The sequence below is a fragment of the Trachurus japonicus genome, chromosome 22 (genome assembly GCF_045865225.1).
Source record: "Trachurus japonicus isolate A0001 chromosome 22, Traja_1.0".
NCBI lineage: Eukaryota > Metazoa > Chordata > Actinopteri > Carangiformes > Carangidae > Trachurus > Trachurus japonicus.
The window spans coordinates 3,716,334-3,738,220 of record NC_140928.1 but is presented as its reverse complement, the minus strand read 5'-3'; the positions used below and the strand labels follow the sequence as shown (position 1 = coordinate 3,738,220).

At 41.6% G+C, this 21,887-nt stretch overlaps 1 protein-coding gene and 1 long non-coding RNA gene across 4 annotated transcripts in view; both read right to left on the bottom strand.

Annotated features, from left to right (window-relative positions):
* The window catches only part of LOC146963246 (uncharacterized), a 268,846-nt gene that overhangs the window by 32,758 nt on the left and 214,201 nt on the right, over positions 1-21,887 (bottom strand). The gene's annotated exons all lie outside the window — the stretch shown is intronic.
* The window catches only part of esr2b (estrogen receptor 2b), a 61,488-nt gene that overhangs the window by 30,198 nt on the left and 9,403 nt on the right, over positions 1-21,887 (bottom strand). The window contains exons 1-6 of one of the 3 annotated variants that reach the window (XM_085768288.1): positions 16,996-17,098; positions 12,226-12,773; positions 10,025-10,218; positions 8,931-9,047; positions 6,797-7,174; positions 3,999-4,137 (exon numbers count right to left, since the gene is read on the bottom strand). In XM_085768288.1, coding sequence (XP_085624414.1) covers positions 3,999-4,137; positions 6,797-7,174; positions 8,931-9,047; positions 10,025-10,218; positions 12,226-12,680 — 1,283 coding nt within the window. In that variant the 5' untranslated portion in view covers positions 12,681-12,773; positions 16,996-17,098. Of the gene's footprint in view, positions 1-3,998; positions 4,138-6,796; positions 7,175-8,930; positions 9,048-10,024; positions 10,219-12,225; positions 12,863-16,995; positions 17,099-21,887 lie in introns of those variants that run through there. The other 2 variants (XM_085768289.1, XM_085768290.1) reach the window with 2 other exon arrangements.

Genomic DNA, 21,887 nt, shown 5'->3' with positions numbered 1-21,887 from the left:
ACGATGTTAATAATAATTACCAATGCTCCAAATCGTAGACCATAGCTTTAAAGCAGAAGTAAGTGATATATTTGTGTTAATATAAGTCTTAAATAGTTATATCTTCCGACAGCAATCACTTACATAGAGTGTTTGGTCTGAAACACGGGTCTGTCAGTCACTCTGCTCTGCTCTGAGCCGAAGAGAAAACATTTATCGTATCCTACAGTTTTTATCCAATGAGGAGAGAGAACGGCATGCAGGGCTGTGTGTGCAGCCAAGGAACGCCGTGAATGTGGTGACGTAGCGACGAGGACTGTTATGGTGCGTTCAAGGAAACTCGTATTTTTCCGACCGTGAAGTCGTACCAGTTCGATCTGGTACGAGTTCACCGGTCGGAAGTTACGAGTGGCCGTTATAGTGACTTTCACCGGTAAAACAGGTCGGAAAAACACGAGTGGGTTGCCTGGAACGCTACAAAGTCGTAAGTTGTGACTTGAAGCTGTAATTTACGATTTCAAAAGCCTGCCTGGAACGCAGCATTAGCGAAAACGACCGGACCACTTACTTCTGCTTTAAGTGAGAAGAGATGGTGATGCAGCAGAGGAGGCCTCCGTTCACTCAGCAGCTCCATTTTCTTCAGATTATTTATTGATTTTTTTTCCTTTTGCTCCTTTTTCAAACAGTAAAATGAACTGATGTAAAAAATAATTCACGTAAGTCTCGGGGAGTTGTAATGTTTGTTTACAGCCTGAAGAGGACAAACATCACATCTGCTGCTCCTGGTTCAATCTTCTGAGTATTTATGGAAATACAGATAAAATAAAGATAAAATAAATATATTTTCATTCATAATTCTTCTGCCCTCAAATCTGATTCTGCATGTATTAATCTAAAGGAGCAAAACCAGGTGAAGTTTTCGTTCTGCAGCTGGTTAATGTGTGTGTGCAGGTGTGTTACATCCATGATCACACTGCAGCTTATTAGTTCACACACACACGAACACATCACTGTGTGTATGTGTGTGTGTGTTGCTGCTGCTGTTATTTGGATCCCAGCAGCTCCATCACATCAAAGATGCAGAATGAGCTCCAGAGGACGTGGACGTGAGGCCGCGGCCGCCAGCGTGGATGTAAATTTATGCGGCGAGCTGCAGACTGAGGCTGAAACCATCATCAGGTTCCTCAAGTTCCTCACGTCGGCTCCCACAACCATCACATCAAGTGTTGATTGGCTACACAAAACATCAACTATGGTCCCGTTACCTGCTCCAACTTTACACCTCCGACTTCACACCGTCTGTTTTTGAGACACCAATAAACTTCCAATGTGGTTAATTCACACAGAGGCAACTGATCCAAGATCTGGTTTGTGTTTTTACACACAAGGTGAAAGGAAAAGGAAAAGGAGAAGGAGATCCTGCTCCGTCTGTCGGAGCTTTAGGTCCAGGATGTTTTTGCTCCGCGGTCCAAGGAGACAGAGTTTAAACAGACCGACAGAGCTCAGTTGTGAGAACACATCAAGGTTGAACTGTAAAGCCTGTAGTGACGGTTTCCGTGGCAGTGGGAGGAGAAAGGTCAAACAGGAGCTCAAGCTGCTGGACCGCACGACGTCTGCAGTGTCCTCGTCTCGCTGCCGTCCTCCTGGGAGCTGTAACATCGTCTCACTCTGGATTTATAACTCTCTCTCTCTCTAATCACACAACAACAAACTGGTCCTGAATCCTCTGATCCAGCAAAACCACATGAACGAGCCAAAGAGATACATTCATTTCCCAATAAACACACTGTTTCCTCTGGTTTGACTCATGTTTGCATTTAAAATGATGTTCACATGCAGCGTTTTCCTTTTTTATATGTTTAAATCTCTCAGTAGGAAACAAAAAGATGCTGAGAACGGGCAGTGTAGACAAAGTGAAGAAGTCTGAACCTGCTGGTTTTAAGTCTTTTCATCACATTTAAAAAGAGCTTTTATCTGAATGAGCCAAGCGGAGGAGGAGGGGAGTCCTGGTCCAGGTCCAGGTCCAGGATCTGACCTCAGGTGCAATTGCTACATTCAGTAAATCAGCAGAGATCGTTTCTGTTGCATTTAAGTGTGACGGGTATTTTATATGTCTTCACTCAACAGGACAATATTATATATATTATTATTTATTTATTATGGTATGGTTATGTTTTTAATTGAATTACACTCTGACTTGCTCTATTTTATGATTTTTAAAGTGTAAAGTGTCTTTGAGCATTTGTAAAAAAGTATTATTATTATATTATTATAATTAGGAGTATAGATCAGAATGTATTCATTCATCTCTTGTATTATTAAGATGTATTTCACATAGTGCATCAAGATCCTTCACTGTTCAAACCTGCAACAATAATAAATCTAAAACCTTGTCTCAACTTACCTCCATCTTCTTTCTGATGACCTGCAATAACATGAAGCTGCACAAAGAGAAAATAAAACCAGGCTCCAAATCACAATATAAACTACACTTTCATGTTTCTCTGCAATTTAAAAAGAGAAAAGCATAAAGACAGTGGTAAAAAAACTAAACCCCAGAGCTTCAGCACCAACAAACACCAACTTAAATACGACTTTAATAATAATGCAACCTCCCAAAATGATGTTAGCAGCTGCTCCTCAAACAGCAGAGAAGGAAACACAACGTGCAGCAACACACTGACCCACTGACTGTCGCCTGTTTACCATCAACACACACGGAGAGCGAGTGGCCGAGAGACAGAGACAGAGACAGAGACAGAGACCGCCGACCGCCGAGCGTCTGGCCAAAGTTGAAGGTCAGTGTGTGTGTGTGTGTGTGTGACGGAGGAGTAGCCAGTGATAAAAGACTGAAGAGGAGTCACACAGAGAGAGAGGGAGTGTGTGTGTGTGTGTGTGTGTGTGTGTTGCTATCTGCAGCGCTTCAAGGTCTCTGTGCGCTGCCTGTTTATTGTGTGACGTCAACTCACCACAGAGGAACAATGTGGGAAGATTACACCATAAACCTCCATAACCAGAGGAACAGCAAGTACACGGCACACACACACACACACACACACACACACACACACACACACACACACACACCCTTACCTTTAAAGTGGAGCAGACTGAAGCATGAGAATCTGAAGTTCAATATGTACAAACAGGTTTTATTTCAGGCGTGGAGTCTTTGTGTGTCTGAGGTCGTTGACCCCTGAACTGCACGTTTCCACACACTCTCCGTTACATTCATGTGGATCTTTGACAAAACTGTCTTTTTTTTGCTCTATTAAATCCTTGTTCTTATTTGCTGCTGTAGTTGTGTAATGTCATTTTGCTTGCAGCCGTTTTGCAGCAGGTTGTAACAGTGTTGCTGTCAGATAAAGCTGCTTCACACTGGCTTTTAATGTGTAATTAAATATGTCTAATTTCTGTTCTTCTATAAGTTTTATCTATTTCATTTCATTCTATTTCTTTTTTGATGTGTCTTTATTTTAATTTTGCTTCAGTAAGCGTCTTTGAGCACTTGTTATAAATAAATGTATCTATTATTTCTCTACAGGAGTACTGTGCTCCTTCTCATAGAGATAAATGTATTTATTTGTGATGTATTTGCAACCTTTTTAATTAAACTGATAAAAGACTTGCAGAACAAGCAGCTGCAGCTGTTGAAGGATGAGCAGCAACATTCACGAGTTCATGTTCCTGCTCTGAATCTGACTCAGAGAGTTAATCAGAGAGTGAGAAGAGAAAGAGATGAATGACAAAGCTTCTCTCTCTCTCTCTAGGTTAAATCATTATACATTATTCACTTCTTAACAAAAGTAAAAGCTTTTTGAGAATTTACAGCATATTTAAGTTACATATACTGTATCTATGAAACCCTCAAGTAACAAGTACATAGAGTTCAGAGTAAAAATAAACTGTTATTGTGTCAGATCTTCTCTCCTCACAGACTCACTGTGTTGTGTTGATGCTATAATGAGCTCATCGGTCACTCAACGTGCACAGTGCACGGTGCAGAGTGGCTCTCTCACCTGTTGAGCTTGAAGTCGGGGGAGAAGATGAGTTTCCCTGGATGGTCCACAGACCTCCACATCAGGCCCAGCATCAGGATCTCCAGCCAGCAGCACTTCAGCAGGTGGATCTGGTCGGTGAGACTCAGCTCTAAGAAGCCTGAGGTGAGAAGACATACAACTACATTATACTATTAGATAATATATCTAAGTGAACACAAGGCTTTAGAAGTCAGAGGTGAAGGAAACGTCTTCTAAGTTAGGACTCAAGGATGGAATGATGAGAGTTTTGACTTGGTAAAAAGTTCAGCCTGGCAGAAAACTGACAACTGGATTAAAACAATTAAAGCAGAAGTAAGCGATCCGGTGGTTTTGTCTAACTTCTTGTCAGCCGATGGAGTTAGCAGTCCCCGCCCTCGTCCCTACGTCACCACATTCACGCGCATCCCTCGGCTGCACACACAGAGAGGACTGCCCCTTTATGCCGTTCTCTCTCCTCATTGGATAAAGGTTGTAGGATACAAGGAAAGTTTTCTCCTCGGCTTACAGCAGAGCAGAGTGACTGACAGACCCGTGTTTCAGACCAAACACTCTATAGAAGTGATTGCTGTCGGAAGATATAACTATTTAAGACTTATATTAACACAAATATTCCGCTTACTTCTGCTTTAAGTCAAAAACTAAATTACCTATTAATTTAAAATGTTTGGTTCCTGTTCTTTGTTCATTGATGAGCTTCCTAACATCAGTGTGACAGCTGCTGCTTCGTCATCTCGTCTCATACGTATATTATAGTAACTAAGAATCAGAAACAGAGCCTGACACCTGTTCTGTTGTGAGCTATAGACAAAGATATATGAAATAAAATAAAATATCAGCTCTGACAGCGCAGGTCTCATCTGTCTTTTTTCTTTTCTATTTTTTTCTCCAGATCTTTTATAATTCAGACACTACACACTCATTTTCACTCATTTTCACTTCTGTCTGTGAGAAAAAAGAAAAAAAAACATCAGGGAAAAATGGTCTTTGTAGAGAAAACTGGAGTCTTTGTGTGATCCCTTCACATTAACACCTCTCCTGAGAAGACACCTGCAGAGCTGAACGGGCTGAGAGGAGGAGGAGGAGGAGGAGGAGGAGGAAGAGGAAGAGGAAGAGGGGGGAGAGAGAGGAGATGACTGAAATAAAGAGATTTTACAGATTTAAAGTTTTAAAGATATTTTACAGTCTGTTTCCTGCCTGTGTTCATTCACTCTTTGTCTCATCTGAGTGTTTATTCACCCACAACGTCTCAGACAGGACACCAGTGGACAGATGATGTGTTTACTGTCCTCTTCTTAGTCTATTACATGTAAACTGGACTCTAAAGTCTAAAGAGACATTAAATTAAAACAGTGAGACGGGTGAGACAGAAGCAGCAGGAAAGGAAATATGAGTCTGTGTTTGAGCCGTATCAGGTTTTCACTTTTCTCTTTGCATCAGTGTTTGAGTACGGGAGCAGAGAAGGGACATAATTCATACAAAGCTGAACATAATGAAAATTAACTTTAAAATGTGAATCCTGAAGAAACAAAAAACTGATCATTCAAATTTAAAGCAGATATCAGTGGAATGTTTTTGTTAATATAAGTCCTAAATAGTCCTATTTTCCGTCAGCAATCACTTACATGAAGTATTTCAGCCTAAACACGAGTCTCTCCGTCACTCTGCTCTGCTGTAACCCGAGGAGAAAATTTTCCTTGTGGGATACAAGTGTTATCCAATGAGGGGAGAGAACGGCATGAAGGGCTGTGTGTGCAGCCAAGGGATGCGCGTGAATGTGGTGACGTAGCACGAGGACCAATTGATGCCTGACAAGGGCGGGGGCTGCTAACTCATGGTGCGTTCAAGGAAACTCGTACTTTGTGTTTTTCCTTCCTGTGAAGTCATACCAGTTCGATCTGGTACGAGTTCACGGGTCGGAAGTTACGAGTGGCCGTTATAGGGAACTTTCACAGACAACAGGACGGTAAAAACACGAGCTACGGGTTACCTGGAACGCTACCAAGTCGTAGTTGTGACTTGAAGCTGTAACTTACGGTTTCAAAAGCCTGCCTTGAACACAGCATTAGCCGAAACGGCCGTGCCACTGATATCTGCTTTAAATATAAGAAAAATATATAATGTTTCATCTTTTTACATGTACAATGTAATTTTATGCATATTTTCTATATTTGTGAATACAAAAAGTGAAATATTGTGATCAATATTTTATATCAGATAATATTTTCTAAATGATCATTAAAATTTAAATATAAGAAAAAATCTAATGTTATTCTGCCATCTTTTGTTATGTACAATGTCATTTTATGTTGGTGCCCATGTTTTCCATATTTTCTATATTTGTGAGTAAAAAAAAAGTGAAATATTGTGATCAATATTAGATAATATTTTCTATTAAATAATATTATGATGAATCCACAATATTTTTCAGTATGTGACCGATTTTGAAGATGTCAAAATAAAGACATTGGGACAAAACTGCTTAAGATAGTTAATGATTGTCTAGTGAAGTTGTCGACTCCCCAAACCCATCCGTATCTGCACACACCTCCCAACTTTCAAGACCATGCTCAAAACTCACCTTTTTAAACAAGCTTTAATTTGTGTGTGCTTCATACTGTTTTATTGCTGTTTTTAATCCGAATCCCACTCTGACTTTGCTCTATTTTATGATTTTTAAAGTATAAAGTGTCTTTGAGCATCTGTAAAAGTGCTTATAAATAAAATGTATTATTATGTATTTATTTTATCGAACTGTTCTGTGACAGTAGGTTTCTGACCTGGGATCTTCTTGGCCCAGCTGATCATGAGGACCAGCTCCTTGTCTGCCAGGTTGGTGAGCGACATCATCATGCTGGCCTCGGTGAAGGGCTTCTTCAGCTCCTCCATCAGGTAGATCTCCGGCGGCTCCGCCTCCATGATGCGGGAGATGAACTCCTCGGGGCTCATGGTGGAGTGTTGGGCGTGGTGGTTCCCCTGGGGGAGGGGGGCGAAGGGGGCGAGGGGCGCCTCCACGTGGAGATGCCTCTGAGCTCCTCGAGGGCCGTGCCCCACCCTCACCAGCCCCCGGCCCGCCGCGTCCCGAGGGTGAAGGCCGCCGCTGCCGCCGCCACGGCGATGTCGAGCTCCTCGGTAGCTGCAGCGCTCGCGCCTCATTCCTGCAAACAGAAACATGACATCACATGACCTGTAGGGCTGGGACGATACGCTTTTCTCCCGAGTCGATTCTCCTACGATTTTTTGGGATGCCGATTCAAATTGTGATTCTACGATATTGCCAATTTTCTCGATTTTTAGTCTGCATTTTTAACACCAGTGAAACAGTTGAATGATTATGATTGTCTACAGACTATTCCAGGAAACATATTTCCCCCAAAAATACACATCACATGTAAGTCAGTCTTTAAGATTTATTCAGCAGCAATATATAGAAATATATATAGATAATAATATATAGAAAAAACAGGCTTCTGAAACCTTTCTGACAAAATTAGATATACTGTAGACTGAGGTAAACTGCTACATTTGAACATTTATCTGCACACAAATACTGTAGGAGCCTATAAATTAACATACTCCATTATAAAGTGAACTTAAACCCTTTTCAAAACCTGTACTCTCTGTATGTAAAAAAGGCGAACAAATGCACATTGCACAATATTTACATATTAAAAAAAGAAATTAAAAAAAAAAAATGTTGAATCGATTTTTGAAAAAAAAAATCAATTTAAAAATCATCCCAAAAAAATTACGATACTTATGTGAATCGATTTTTTCTCCCACCCCTAATGACCTGTGATGTCACCGCTTCGTGTTGTTTTAGGAGCAGCTCTGAAACCTGAATCTGTGCTTTTTCTGTTGTATTTTAAGACTTGGATCCAGGAGGAACTCCCTGAGTAGACGGTTTCATGTCTTCATCTATAAACACAACCAGACTCACTATCACCATGTTCAATAATCTTCTCCTTTCTCACTTAGTGGAACAGTCTGGTTCCTGTCACGACAACAAACATCCACTGAACTGAATGAGTCATGAAATACAAGACTTGAAGAGACAATAAAAAAGACTGACGTGTACAGTAAAAGCTTCAACTGACTCATGACACGTTGTTTTCTCACCTCGACATAAATCTCTCAAATGGGCTCAAAGTTTCTTGCAACAAAAAACTTTTACTTTGCTTCCAGGGACAAAGAGCTACGATCTGCACAAATCAACCAAGAACAAGAAGAATGAGGAGGAGGAGGAAGAGGTCTTGACTAGAGCTCAACATCTGGACATTTAAAGCTCCATACAGTATAAAGGTAGATGTTTGTGTTAAAGCTCCATACAGTATAAAGGTAGATGTTTGTGTTAAAGCTCCATACAGTATAAAGGTAGATGTTTGTGTTAAAGCTCCATACAGTATAAAGGTAGATGTTTGTATTAAAGCTCCATACAGTATAAAGGTAGATGTTTGTGTTAAAGCTCCATACAGTATAAAGGTAGATGTTTGTGTTAAAGCTCCATACAGTATAAAGGTAGATGTTTGTATTAAAGCTCCATACAGTATAAAGGTAGATGTCCATGTGTAGTGTGATTATAAAGCAGCTCTAGGTTCTATATTAATACTGTGAAAGTATCAAAGCCTCAGTCCACAGAGAAATGCACACAGCCTGTATTCAGAAACTGAGCCTTAAAACCAGCCGTCAGGACTTCCTGTCACTTTGTGATGTCACAACTAAGCAGTCGAGCACCCAAAGCCCTGCCCACCAACCAACAACTTGCAGGATTTGGTTTCTCTGAGTGTTTTATTCTGAGATCTACTCTGTTTCTTATTGGATCACTCAGAAATAGAGTCTCAGAGCCTCCTCTCTTCTGATTGGCTCCCTAATAATGACTGTTCATATTGTGGAGGCATCATCTACCACACCTACCACATTTCATCATTCCCACTTCGCAGCATTTCCGTAGGCGGCAGGCCTGGCAGCTTTTACGCCGGTTCTTGTCGATAGTGCACTGGTTCGTGGCGGGGCAGATGTAGTCGTTGTGCCCTATAAATATAAACAAATAGAAAACAATCATTTAGAAGGATGAGGAAGAGGAAACGGTGGCGAGATACAACAAGAGAGAGAGAGAGAAAGTTAAAGGGATACGCCAAACTTTTTTTTTGTGTGTCTTGCCTCACTCCCGAGTCCATGACAAGCAGATAGACACCATCCTTTTGACTGTGCGTGCAGTAACAAGGGAGATACGGCAGAGCTGGCGCACCGCTAATTAGCTTAGCTCAAACACTGGTAGTGTATAGGTAGTGTTAGCCTGCCTCCACCTGAAGTCATCAGAGACACTCTTCAACTCTAAACGGAAACCGGCGGGCCGATCTTCGTCTCAGAGCTGACAAAACTCTCCGGTAAGGCATCTTGAGCGGTCAAATGCCGCTAACGGGACGAGATCGGTCAAAACGGAGGGTTCAAGCAAAGACGGTTTATTTTGGTTCAAGCTAGCTACATCGAGGGTAGGTTAGCTTCCTGTTTGAAAGTAAAAGCACAAATTCTATCGTCATGGTTTTCTCTATGTAAAAGGCAACGGGTGTTTTATTTTGTGAAAGTAACCGGAAGTGCGTTGGTCACAACGGCTAGCTTGAGTAGCGCCGAATTCGTCCCAACAAAATTGTAAACAGCTGGTATTTAGACAAATTAACACCACACTGCTGATCTAAACGGCTACTTTCTCACCTAAAAATGTTTGTAAATATACTGTATCACTTTATCGACATTTCAGAGTTTAGAGCTAAAATGAAATCAGCTTCTGACTGCTGATTTTGGCTCGGGTACGAGGCAGGCTAACACTACCTATACACTTCCAGCGTTTGAGCTAAGCTAATTAGCGGTGCACCGTTAGCTCTGCCCGTATCTCCCTTGTCACTGCACGCACAGTCGAAAGGATGGTGTCTATCTGCTGGTCATGGACTCGGGAGTGAGGCAAGACGCGGAAAAAAAAAAATGTTGGCGTATCTCTTTAAAGTTCACACCTTGGATGCTCCTCTTGAAAAAGGCCTTGCAGCCCTCACAGGACCAGACGCCGTAGTGGTACCCTGAGGCGTAGTCGTGGCACACGGCGCAGAAGTGCATGTCGGCTTTGCCCGGCGTGGATGAACACGAGCTGAGCCGCTCCACTCCGTCCTCCGATCTCTTCCCCAGCAGCTTGTTACAGCTGATGATGGAGCTGCAAGAAAGAAAGAAAGAAAGAAAAAAAAACACACACGACGCTGTTAAGGGGACAACTTGACATTTAGGATTTTAGCCTGTCATTCACCTGCCATTAAAAGTCCTTCGACAGGTGCTGCGTCCCCCCCGCCCCCCTGCAAAATGTCTCCACAACCGCATTTCAGTCAACGGGAAAATTGCATCAGAAAGCTGACAGCGTTCATCATTGACACATAATGGGGTGGAGAAATCTCCAACATCCACGGCCGCTGTCTTTGCGGCCATCAACAGGAAGAGCTGGCAGCGCCGGTAATGACTAAATATACAGCCTAATAACAGAAAATAGATCCTGGAGAGTGAGAGTAGATCAACCTGAACTGAGAGCACCGCGCTCAAGTTTCTCTGGAGGAAAAAGTCAGATACGCTGAAAACTGAAAATTGAGCATCGTCATAATGTCCAGGACAAATATCATGATAAACAATATTATAGTGTAATTGTATTGTTGTATGAGTTGTTCTTTATCACTGTTAAATGATTGTATTTCATGCTTCAGGTGATTTTGAATGCGAAAACAATATGAGGAGCATTGTACCTGGCAGGAAATACTGCAATGTTATCATAAGCGTAATGACTCGTTCCTAATAAAATAATATTCTATATGTGGACAAGGTATTAGTTTGGACACTTGATGTCAGTGCATCCAAATATAAACAGACCTGATTCAAGATTTTAACACTGTAAACTTCACATAAGGTTAAATGTTTTCCTTCTTGACTATCTTGTGTTGGTCTTGTAGTGAGGAATATAAAGTAATATTTTCTTTTTTCTTCTTCGTACAACATTTTTAGCACAGGGAACAATGCTTGGATATAGGAGCAGGTGTAATCTGATTACAATTTTAGATTAAGATTACTGTAAAACCAAGAAGAACTTTACTGATCCCAGGCTGGAAACGACTGATGTTACTACTCAGTCAGGGTATTGAACGCATTAACGGGCCCTAAGATTAATTTTTAACTATTAACTTGGATTAAAAAGTAAAACACACAGGCAACATTAAGTATTATTTTGGATTCAAAGGTCCAACAGGATGTTTTCAGTTCCCATTAACCTCCATTGTTGCTCACAGCTTTATGTGCCGTTTACATGTTGATTTTATGTTGTGCCAGTGCTGCTGTGTGTCACCTGCCATCATCAGCTGTCATTATACCATTATGTGCAATTTTTAATACATATCATTGCTGCTGTGTCTTATTATTTTTATTTTTATGAGCTTTTAATTTGGTAAATTCATGTGTAAATTGCACTTTAACACATTACTTGATGATGTTTTTCAGTTTACATCTGGCCAGGGACAGATGTCAATGAGACTTACTGGGTAACTCTGCCTCACTTACAGTTTCTTTTAAAGGGATAGTTCAACATTTTGGCAACTTGGCCCATTGCCATAATCACTATAGTCACAGCAGCAGGTTCGTTACCTTTATTTGTCGATGTAAGCTATTTTTAGAACCTGCACTTTCACCACGCTATGAGATGATAACAGAATGTTAAGAGACGGAGTTGTTTTAGAGGTAATTCATGCAAAATCGCTGATGTGCGTTGCCTTCTGGGACATTTACCTCTAAAACAACTCTGTCTGGTAATTTTCTGTTATTATCTCATAGCGTGGTGAATGTGCAGGTCACAATTTGTCCACCAGAGCATTGTGGAGTTGTTGGAATGTGTATTTGATGAGTTTGATGAGGGAAACCAAGAAATCCCATGAGCCTCCGTAGCATAGCTCTGAGCAGCTCACGGCTCTGCTCCGCCGTTCTAAAAACAGCTTGCACCGACAATCAAAGGTAATGAACCTACTGCTATGACTATAGGGATTATGGCAATGGGCCAATTTGTCAAAATGTTGAACTATCCCTTTGAATACCATTGATTAGTGTTGCATTGTCCCCGTCAAATAAACCAATAAATAATAAATAAATAAATATCCCCCCCTCCCCCCGTGTGGGTCAGGCTCGGCGGTCCCACCTGCTGGGGGCGATGCCGTGGGCTTTGGGCTCCAGCCACGCTGCATGTGGGCTGGGCTCGTTGTAGACGAGGGGGGGCTGGGGGCAGCGCAGAGTCAGTGAAGGCACGTTGGCGTGACCGTGGGAGGGCCAGAAGGCCGAGGGGCTGAGGGGGGGGCACAGGGACGGCTGGCTGTCCGACACGGGCTGTCTGCCGTAGCTCAGCACGGGGGGGCTGTAGAAAGTCAGAGGTCCGTGTCCGTGTCCGTACTCGTGGCTACTGTCCGTGTACGGGGACGGGATGCACACGGTGTGGTTGTCCATGCACTGCGGCGGCGGCGGTAGGGCTGGGGGGGGGCTGTACACGGTGGGGGGCAGCAGCCGCGGCGGCGAGCTCGGCCTCTCTGACGCTTTACTGGAGTCCACCTCGTGGAGCTGGAGCAGGCGGTCAGCGTCCAGCCCGGGGGAGGAGGCCATGTCAGGGGGGGAGGGAGGGGGTCGAACTGTGTGTGATGACGGACGTGACGCTGCAGCCGGTTCTTCTACTGCATGATCCTCTGCAGACGAGTCCTGGAGCAGAGAGACGAACACAGAGTTTTAGATCTTTAATGTGACCCCCACTAGGGCTGTCAACTAAACCCCCCCAAATCAGATTTGAATTTATAATGCTTCTTCTGTTAAAGGGATGGTTCAGCGTTTTGGCAAATTGGCCCATTGCCATAATCCCTATAGTCATAGCAGTAGGTTCGTTACCTTTAATTGTCGGTGCAAGCTATTTTTAGAACGGCGGAGCAGAGCCGCGAGCTGCTCAGAGCTACGCTACGGAGGCGATTTCTTGGTTTCCCTCATCAAACTCATCGAATACACAATCCAACAACTCCACAACGCTCTGGTGGACAAGTTGTGACCTGCACATTCACCACGCTATGAGATAATAACACAACGTTACCAGACAGAGTTGTTTTAGAGGGAAATGCAGAGACTGCTTGATGAAAAACTGTCCGTGAAGGCAACGTGCATCAGCAGTTTTGCATGTATTTCCCTCTAAAACAACTCTGTCTGGTAACGTTGTGTTATTATCTCATAGCGTGGTGAATGTGCAGGTCACAACTTGTCCACCAGAGCGTTGTGGAGTTGTTGGATTGTGTATTTGATGAGTTTGATGAGGGAAACCAAAAAATCCCATTAGCCTCCATAGCGTAGCTCTGAGCAGCTCGCAGCTCTGCTCCGCCACTCTAAAATAGCTTGCACCGACAATTAAAGGTAACAAACCTATTGCTATGACTATAGGGATTATGGCAATGGGCCAATTTGCCAAAATGGTGAACTATCCCTTTAAATATTTAAGCTCATTATATACACCTATACCAGCTTATTATCCTCTGAAGGTCATTTCAACCAAAGCTGTTATGTAACATTTACAACACACCTGTTTACCAGCTCAATATAAAACGTGCAGAATGGAAATCGAAATATTATAAGTAGTGTTTTCTTTCTTTTTTTCCATTAGTTTCCTCCTCAGACATTTTCCGGCTTCCACAGCACAGACACTAATGAGGAAGAGAAGTGAGTTTTGCATTCGCTTTGCAACAAATATCAAAGCATAAAAGTGTGAAAAGTTTCATCAGTTTCAAAGAAAAGGCTTCTGCTGACACCAGAGTGAGTGAGCTCTCCTCCTGAAAACAATGAGCTCATGACGTTTTTCCCAAACTGTGCACGGCATCCTTCTAGGAAAATTATCTGTTCACACACACTGGATAAGACTTTTTTGTTTTATTATTTCGCCTTAACTCCGTCTAGACTGCAGCGCAGCGTCCACCAGCGCCGAGCTGTTGTGACTCAGCGCGGCGGCTCACTGGGAGTTAACGGGAGTCGTTTCACCACCGGCGGAACTGCGGTTGTTCAAGGACGCTGGAGAAAAAAACTGCATGAAAAACACAAGATAATGGGATTTTTATTGAGTGAATCACAGCGAGAGGACAAACTGAGATCTGAGAGCTTCAACAAACAGAACAGGAGGGAATCCACAGCTCCGTCAGTTTGCAATATCACCGCTAAATCCAACAATATGACATCAGATCATGCTTTTAGGTCTTTGATGAGTTCCCCAGTTTTAATAATTCACTGAATCTTCTGGCTTCTGCTAAAAATCACATTTCCAATCATTAACTGGAGTTTTTTTTGCAGAGCAGTAAATAAGTAAATGAATGACGTTTGACTAAATGAACCAGTTGAGCTGATTTTTCATAAGCAACCACCTCCACCTCCCTGTGTGGGCTGCCTAGAGGAAGTCCTGCTATAGCACCAAAGACCAGATAAGTGATAAGTGAAGGTCAATCACATCAACAATCAATCAATACGTCTGTCACACAGGTCGGGTCAAAGCGTCCTCGTTCACAAAACAATACACCGTCCCTGTTCACTGTGAAACTACAAAGTCGTCACAGGTCGATACGACAAACTCCCCTTAAACGCTCCAGACAGCGTCATGATGGAGCGGAGCGTTTAAAGGACGATTCTGGGCAAATTCAACCTAGGGCTGCATGTATTTTCCTAACATTTTAGGTCTAAAAGAAGGAATCTGAAGATTTTCAGTTTAATGTCTCCTGTTTTGCGGTACTTGTGTCTGTCCCCGCATCGCCACGGCAACGATGAATGGGAGCGGATTGAAGTTCCGCTGCTTAGGCTGTTTACTACGTTTTTCCTCAAAGTAAACATTTTTTTTCCACAGACAGCGTCAGATGGCGACTCAAACATGCACCGAAAAGTTTCTTTACTTGAAGCAAGTCAAGAGTTGATATTCCTGTGTTTATGACACAAACGGGAGCTTCCGACTGCACGTGAACACACCGAGCGTCAACTTGGGTCTCGCGCGAGACTTTGAATTAGATCTAGTTTTACAAACATGTCGGCTTGCTTGAAGTAAATAAACTTCTGGGTGCATGTTTGAGTCTCCATCTGACGCTGTCTGTGGCTTTGAGGGATGGAAACAGCCTAAGCAGCAGAACTTCAATCCGCTCCCATTCATCGCTGCCGTGGCGATGCGGGGACAGACACAACTACCGCAAAACAGGAGACATTAAACTGAAAATCTTCAGATTCCTTCTTTTAGACCTAAAATGTTAGGAACATACAGCCCTGAGTTGAATTTACCCGGAATTCTCCGGCCATGTTGACGCCATGTTACACATACAACACCACTCACATGCTGTATTCATCCTGTGTGTTGATGTTTAAACACAACAGCTTGTTCTGTAAACGCAGCAAACAGGAAACACCAGTTTCTATTCTGAGGATGTGCCGCCGGTGATGGATAATTTGACCAGCAGCACCTGAACGCATCACAACTAAGCTTTGAGAGGAAGACTCAGGAGGACTGCTTCAGCTTCAGCTTCAGCTCTGTTGACTGAGACATGGATTCATCAGGTGGACACAGCTGGTCAGTCTTCTAACGAGGTTAAAGCCGAGTCTTAAGCCCTGTTTACATGACAATGCACCCGCAAAATATTTCACGGGATTTGCCTTTTGACGGCGACGGCGTTTTGGGGGATTGAAAACACAAAAAAGTGAAACCACCCTCCAGAGTGGAAATCTTAAAAACGCTCCGCCGTTGCGTCCCCATGTAAAGGGTGAAAACGCAAAAGTCTGCTCCAATCGCTACGACCTGAGGAGAGCATGGAGGGCAGCGTTACGATGGCCGGCGTGCAGCCTGCCTGCTGGAAATCTAGAAGATTTCCTCCACAAAAATGCTTGTCTAAACGCAAAATAAAAAGTGAGAACACAGCGCCACTTTTGCGTTTTCTGTTCAGATCGTGTAAACGTAGCCTCAAACTAATCTCGACAACCTCTGGAAGTTTGAGTTTGGGGTTAAATCAGTGTTTCCCAATCGGTTGGCTGCAGCCTCCTGGTGGCCAGTGAGGATATTGCAAGTATCCAAAGAAATAATTCGCAAAACAATTTTGGTTTAAAATGTAGTTATTGGAAAAATTCTAATATAAACTATGTTTTTAGATGTTTTAAAATGAAATGAAGAACGTGGATAATCACAATGGAATCACAATGGATGGCTGTTAATGACAGGAAGAATTAAAAGGGAAAAAGTCAATCGGTGCACGGCCTTTGTATTGATCCGGGGTTAAATGTGATAGCGACACTTTTGAGATTTTCAGATGAGTCATGAGAGGAAAAAACTTGAAGTTTGAATGAGTTTGAATTAAGTTATTTTGTGTTTATTTTGTGCTTTTCGTGGATTTGGCATCAAACAACCTCTAGTCAGACGTCGAACTAGCGCAGCAGCGAGAAACTACAACCAGGCAGGAATATTTAAAAGGTTTAGATTAATGAGCTGTGGTCGGTGACGCCATTTACATCCACTGAAACTGTCTGTGTGTCTGTGAAAATCAAAGTTGAGGTTTTAGAAAACAGCAGCATAAGTATTATTTTTTTATTTTTATTTAAAGGTTTATTTGAAATGGGACCTCACATATTCATGAACATACAAGAAAACACAACATTTAATTGCAGTAAAAGTAGAAGTAGAAGAAGTAGGCTTCTTGGCTGTTTTACCGACAGAAATCCAACCACAGATGATAAACCTGTAGTAAATCTAACTGCCTACACTCTGCCTGACATTTCACACATGATTATTTTCTCAGACTTGCCAGAATTAAACAGTCGCAGCATAAATTTACTTAATTAATCACAGACAGAAAAAGAGAAGCGTGACATTAAACAACCTCCAACCTCAGACTAAAACCGACTCGGAGAACACGACAAAGGTTAAAACACTCACTCGTCTTCAGGCTGAAACTCGGCTCTGCAACTTTTCCCAGTTGAACCACACTGAGCTGTTTGTGTCACAGCGTCTGTGCCCAAGTTTGAGCTTTGGACACACTGGCGCTGATGGCAGCCGTCCATGGTAAACCACCAGGCAGGCAGGCAACACGGGGTCAAAGGACACTGTCTTAATGCAACTCTGCCATTTATTCCACTTCTTTTAATCACGTTACCACCGACAACCAACAACCAGCCTCAGGTCACGGCTCAGCTTCTCCTGGACTCAACCAAAACTGAACTAAAATTTTTAAAAAAAGGACCAAACAAAGCAAATACAGGAACAATTGAAAGTGAAACAGCTTTAAAACACATTAAACCAGCTGCACGTGCTACAACTTTGACTGTAAGATGTAAACCATGACCACAACTTACAACCTGTTTGTTCCACTTTGCTTTGGTCGGATGTCACTAAAATCTTTACCTGAAGAATTCAAGATATTCTATTCAGGATATTAGAAATATTAAAGCAACATCCTGCTTCTAATTTCCAGTTGTCATATCAATAACAGCCAAAATACCAAAAACTAAGTTAGTTTTGTTACCAACAGTCTGTTGTGAAGTGAGTTCTGCAGCTACAAGACGTGTTGAAAACATGGTTAAGGGTTCATTTATGAAGAAATACAAAGTTTTATCTCCTATAGCGCTTAGATCCTCTTCACTACTGAGACTTTTTTTCTTTTCCTTTGCAGTTTATAGTTTTATCCATTATGCATATTTAATTTGCGACTGTTTTTTTCTCTCTCTTTGTCCTATTTTTGTATTTTATTCACAACATGTGTATGTACATAGGTGCATATGGATGTATATAGTGTATATTTTTTCTTACTTTTCTGTGTTATATTGCTCTTCTATGCACTAATATTATATTATATGCACTACTTGATACTTGAATTTCCTTTGGAATCAATAAAGTTGTATCTCTAAGTCTAAAAGCTGAGTCGGTGCAGTTGCTGCTTCAATGTTTTGGAGCCAGGTGCTTTTATAAATTCTAACGTAAGGACATACAGTATATTTCTCCTGTGTTGTTTTATCATTTTTGTGAATATATTTCTGAAACAGTATATTAACTGCTATTCTTGCGTTGTACTTGTTTAATTTGTGCAGCACTTTGTTGTCTGTACTCAAAAAATAAAGTTTAACCTATGCTCTGACTTTACATGAGACAATAATTATAATTTTTTTTTATCTTACAAAGCACAAAATAAAACTAAAGTCATCCAACAGTTACCTAGGACTGGGATTTGCTTCTTATTTCTGACTTTAAGATAAATATTAATTTTTCTTGTCTTTTTTTTACCTTAAATGAAAAAAAAGAAACATCCCTGATGAGGATGTTGATGGTGTGGTGCCATAGCAACCATTTTAGCAACCAGGATCTTACTTTTCTGTAAATACCACACAGATCATCACGGATTTAAAGGAAGTTTTTTGTCTTTTGCTCTGTTAAAGTGTCTCTGAGGATCCTGCTGCTGCACTGTGTGTGATCATCTGTGTTTTCATTTACAGTACACAGAGTAATAGTAAATCATTATGGGATGGTCGTCCGTGTTGCTGCTAGCCGATATGAACCAATGGAGTGAGTCTCAGATGATTAAACACCAAACCAGAGTTATTTTCTGCTGTTATCACCTCTCTGGAATAAACAGGGCTGAATCAAGGTTAGCCCGCGTGTTAAACAGCAGCAGCAGCAGCAGCACACGGCATGACAGGTCAAAGGTCGCCGTCGCTGCGTCACCTACTAGAGACATTGTTGAGGGAGAACGCACTGTAAAAACAAAAACAAAAAAACAAATCTAATCAGAGGTGAAAAGTGAGGTTTGATTTAACTTTAATGAACAGATTGATTTACATTTTAAGAGACAAATCCAAAATGAAGAGCTTCATTATTTGTCTCATATATTATAGATCATAATATAACAAATACAAATTGCTTTGCAGTGTAGCGATGATGTCACGAAACATACAAGTTTTATTTTGAAATGTATCTGATCAAATTCATCACATCACATCATGTTCAAGTGGCATTTTAAGGTTTTGGCCAATTTCCAAAGAGCCTGCTGACTATTTTCCATAATTGTTGATTAAGAGTTTGATCTATAAATAAATAAAATAAGTTCATTATTGGTTCTCAAAGTCAAAGTTTAAGTCTTTATTGATTATTTTAATAGATCAAAACCAGAAAAGCCAAAAGAGAGACTGGTCCTCATCTTATACAGTAGGACAGAGTAAGGCACAATTTATATTTCATTATTTAAAGTTAAATCCAGTTTAAAAACTAATTTTCATGACTTTTTTATAAAATTATTGTCTTTTACTGGTTAGTTTTATTTTATTTATTTATTTTTTGAACTTTTCCATTTAATTCTTTTTAAAGGAACATTGTCTGCTAAAAAAAACTGGTTACTACTACTACTACTACTACTACTACTACTACTACTACTACTACTACTACTACTGGTTAGTTTTATATCTAAATTACAAATAAAGACTTCTGCCTCTATAACACAAATGTTTATTATTGTTATTATATTACATAATAACCATCCATCGGTATGTTTATTTCCACTATAACGATTAACAGCACATGGATCATCAATCTGTGGCCATGACTGTTGACCTTCTTATTGAAGCTGCAGCTCAGTCTCAGTGGTTCAGAGAGAAAACAGCTGCCGGACGTCGACTACACATGTTCTTAGAGCTGCTGCAGAGAAAGTGGATGGATTTCAACATGCATTCTAGTGCAGTGGTTCTCAACCTTTTGTACGTCAAGGACCCCTAAATTGACACAAATTAGACCACGGACCCCCATTGGACCAAATTTAGTGGTCCAATTTCTCCAAAAACATTTAAACATTTCTAGGAAGAAAAAAAAATGACAAAAAAATGATAAATGAAAAAAAAAAGTAAAGATTTTCTCCCCAAAAAAGTGGTAACATTTCTAAAAAAAAAAAGTAAAAAAAAAAAAAATCTAGAAAAAGTGGTTAAATAAAAAATAAAAATCAGGGACCCCCTTCAAATCTCTCAAGAACCACTGTTCTAGTGCATGAATGAATGAATCCACCTGAGATGTGTTTCTTCTCACTGTGTCTCTGATCTGGGGTCAAAGTCTGGACGTCTTCACAAACACAATCATCTTTGTTGGACAAAACAGATACAGTATGTGTGTGTGTGTGTGTGTTTCAGAGAGAACACACTGCTCATGTCAGCACCTCATAATAACACCAGACCAGAATGTGAATGAAAATACAATTTCTATCTCCAGAGGCTGATAATAACAACCCGTTCACCCTCCTCCTCCTCTTCCTCTTCCTTTCTCCTCCTTCTCCTCCTCCCTCGGCCCAGCGCTCCCAGCCAGCAGCACATACCACAGCACAAAGACCCCCAGCTAAACCATTACCCAGCCTGCACTCCTCCATTCTCTCAGCCTCACAAAGCCCAAGACGAGGAGGAGCTGCTGGAGGAGCCGAGCGAGGCAGAGAGGTGGACGGGAGCAGCTCAGACTCATGGACGATGGATGATTACAGCAGAGTCATTTTACCTGTCACCCATCACCCATCATCATCTCAGTCCTCCTCCTCCTCCTCCTCCTCCTCCTCCTCCTCCGACAGAGTCGTTCCATCCTCCCCTGACTGGCATCATGCTGTGAAAACCACTGGGTATTAAATGATTATACGACTTTGTTAAGACGGAGGAGGCAGGTGCAGAAACTTTTACACATCACAGTCAAACTCACTCCGACACCTCACTTAAAAGGGATAGTTCAGCCAAAATTCAAATCTCACTCATTATGACATGGTAGGGTGGACCTCCCTAGCTCAAAGACGTGATTCCCACATGCTTTTATTTATCTATAAAGCCCTCATTGGCAAACTTCCCATCTACATCTCTTTATTACTTGTTCAGTCCACAATCACTAGGGCTAGAGCTAGGGAGATCTGCCTTCTCAGCTTATGCCCCACACATCTGGAATCATCTACAACTAACTCGTAAGTTAAACGCATTTGTCCCATTCAATCACTTCAAATTATTAATTAATAATTCCCTGTCTTCCGTTTGTAATTGTTTCCTCTGATGCCTACTGTCCTTTACTGTATTTTATTGTGTATATCTGTTCTGTTTTGTTTGTTTTGCTCTGTACTCTCGTCTGCACTGTAAATGAGGCTTGCCTCAGTGTATTAACGAGTTTAAATAAAGGTAACTAAACTAAACTATTATCTCCTCCCCCTCATGTGGACTAAGGGCTGGGAGAAGTTTCAGAGTCCTCCGTGGCTTCTCTGAGTTACAGCGGGGCTCCGTGCAGCACTGCATGTCCATATGACGGTTGAGAACGGAGCTCACTTTTCTTTGTCCAAAAAGACACACCAAAAAACATCCAAATACCTTCATAGTGCTCGTCTGTAATGTCCCTCTTGTATTGAAGCCCCGACATGAGAAATTGTTCCGAAAAAAATTTAATAAATCTGTGTTTTAAGCTTGTTTGTTTGTAGCGGAAGTCTTTTTGGACGAAGAAAAGTGAGCTCCGTTCGCAACCGTCATATGGACATGCAGTGCTGCACGGAGCCCCGCTGTAACTCAGAGAAGGCACAGAGGACTCTGAAACTTCTCCCAGCCCTTAGTCCACATGAGGGTGAGTAGATAATGAGTGAAATTTGAATTTTGGGTGAACTATCCCTTTAAGACGGAGGCAGGTGCAGAAACTTTTACACATCACAGTCAAACTCACTCACTCCGACACCTCACTTAGTTGGTCTAATAAGTTAGAAAACCACAACTGGGCTGAGATGGAGAGAGGCAGGAGGCAGAAAACGCCAAAAATGACCTGGTTCCAGGTTTCTGTGTGTGTTTTTT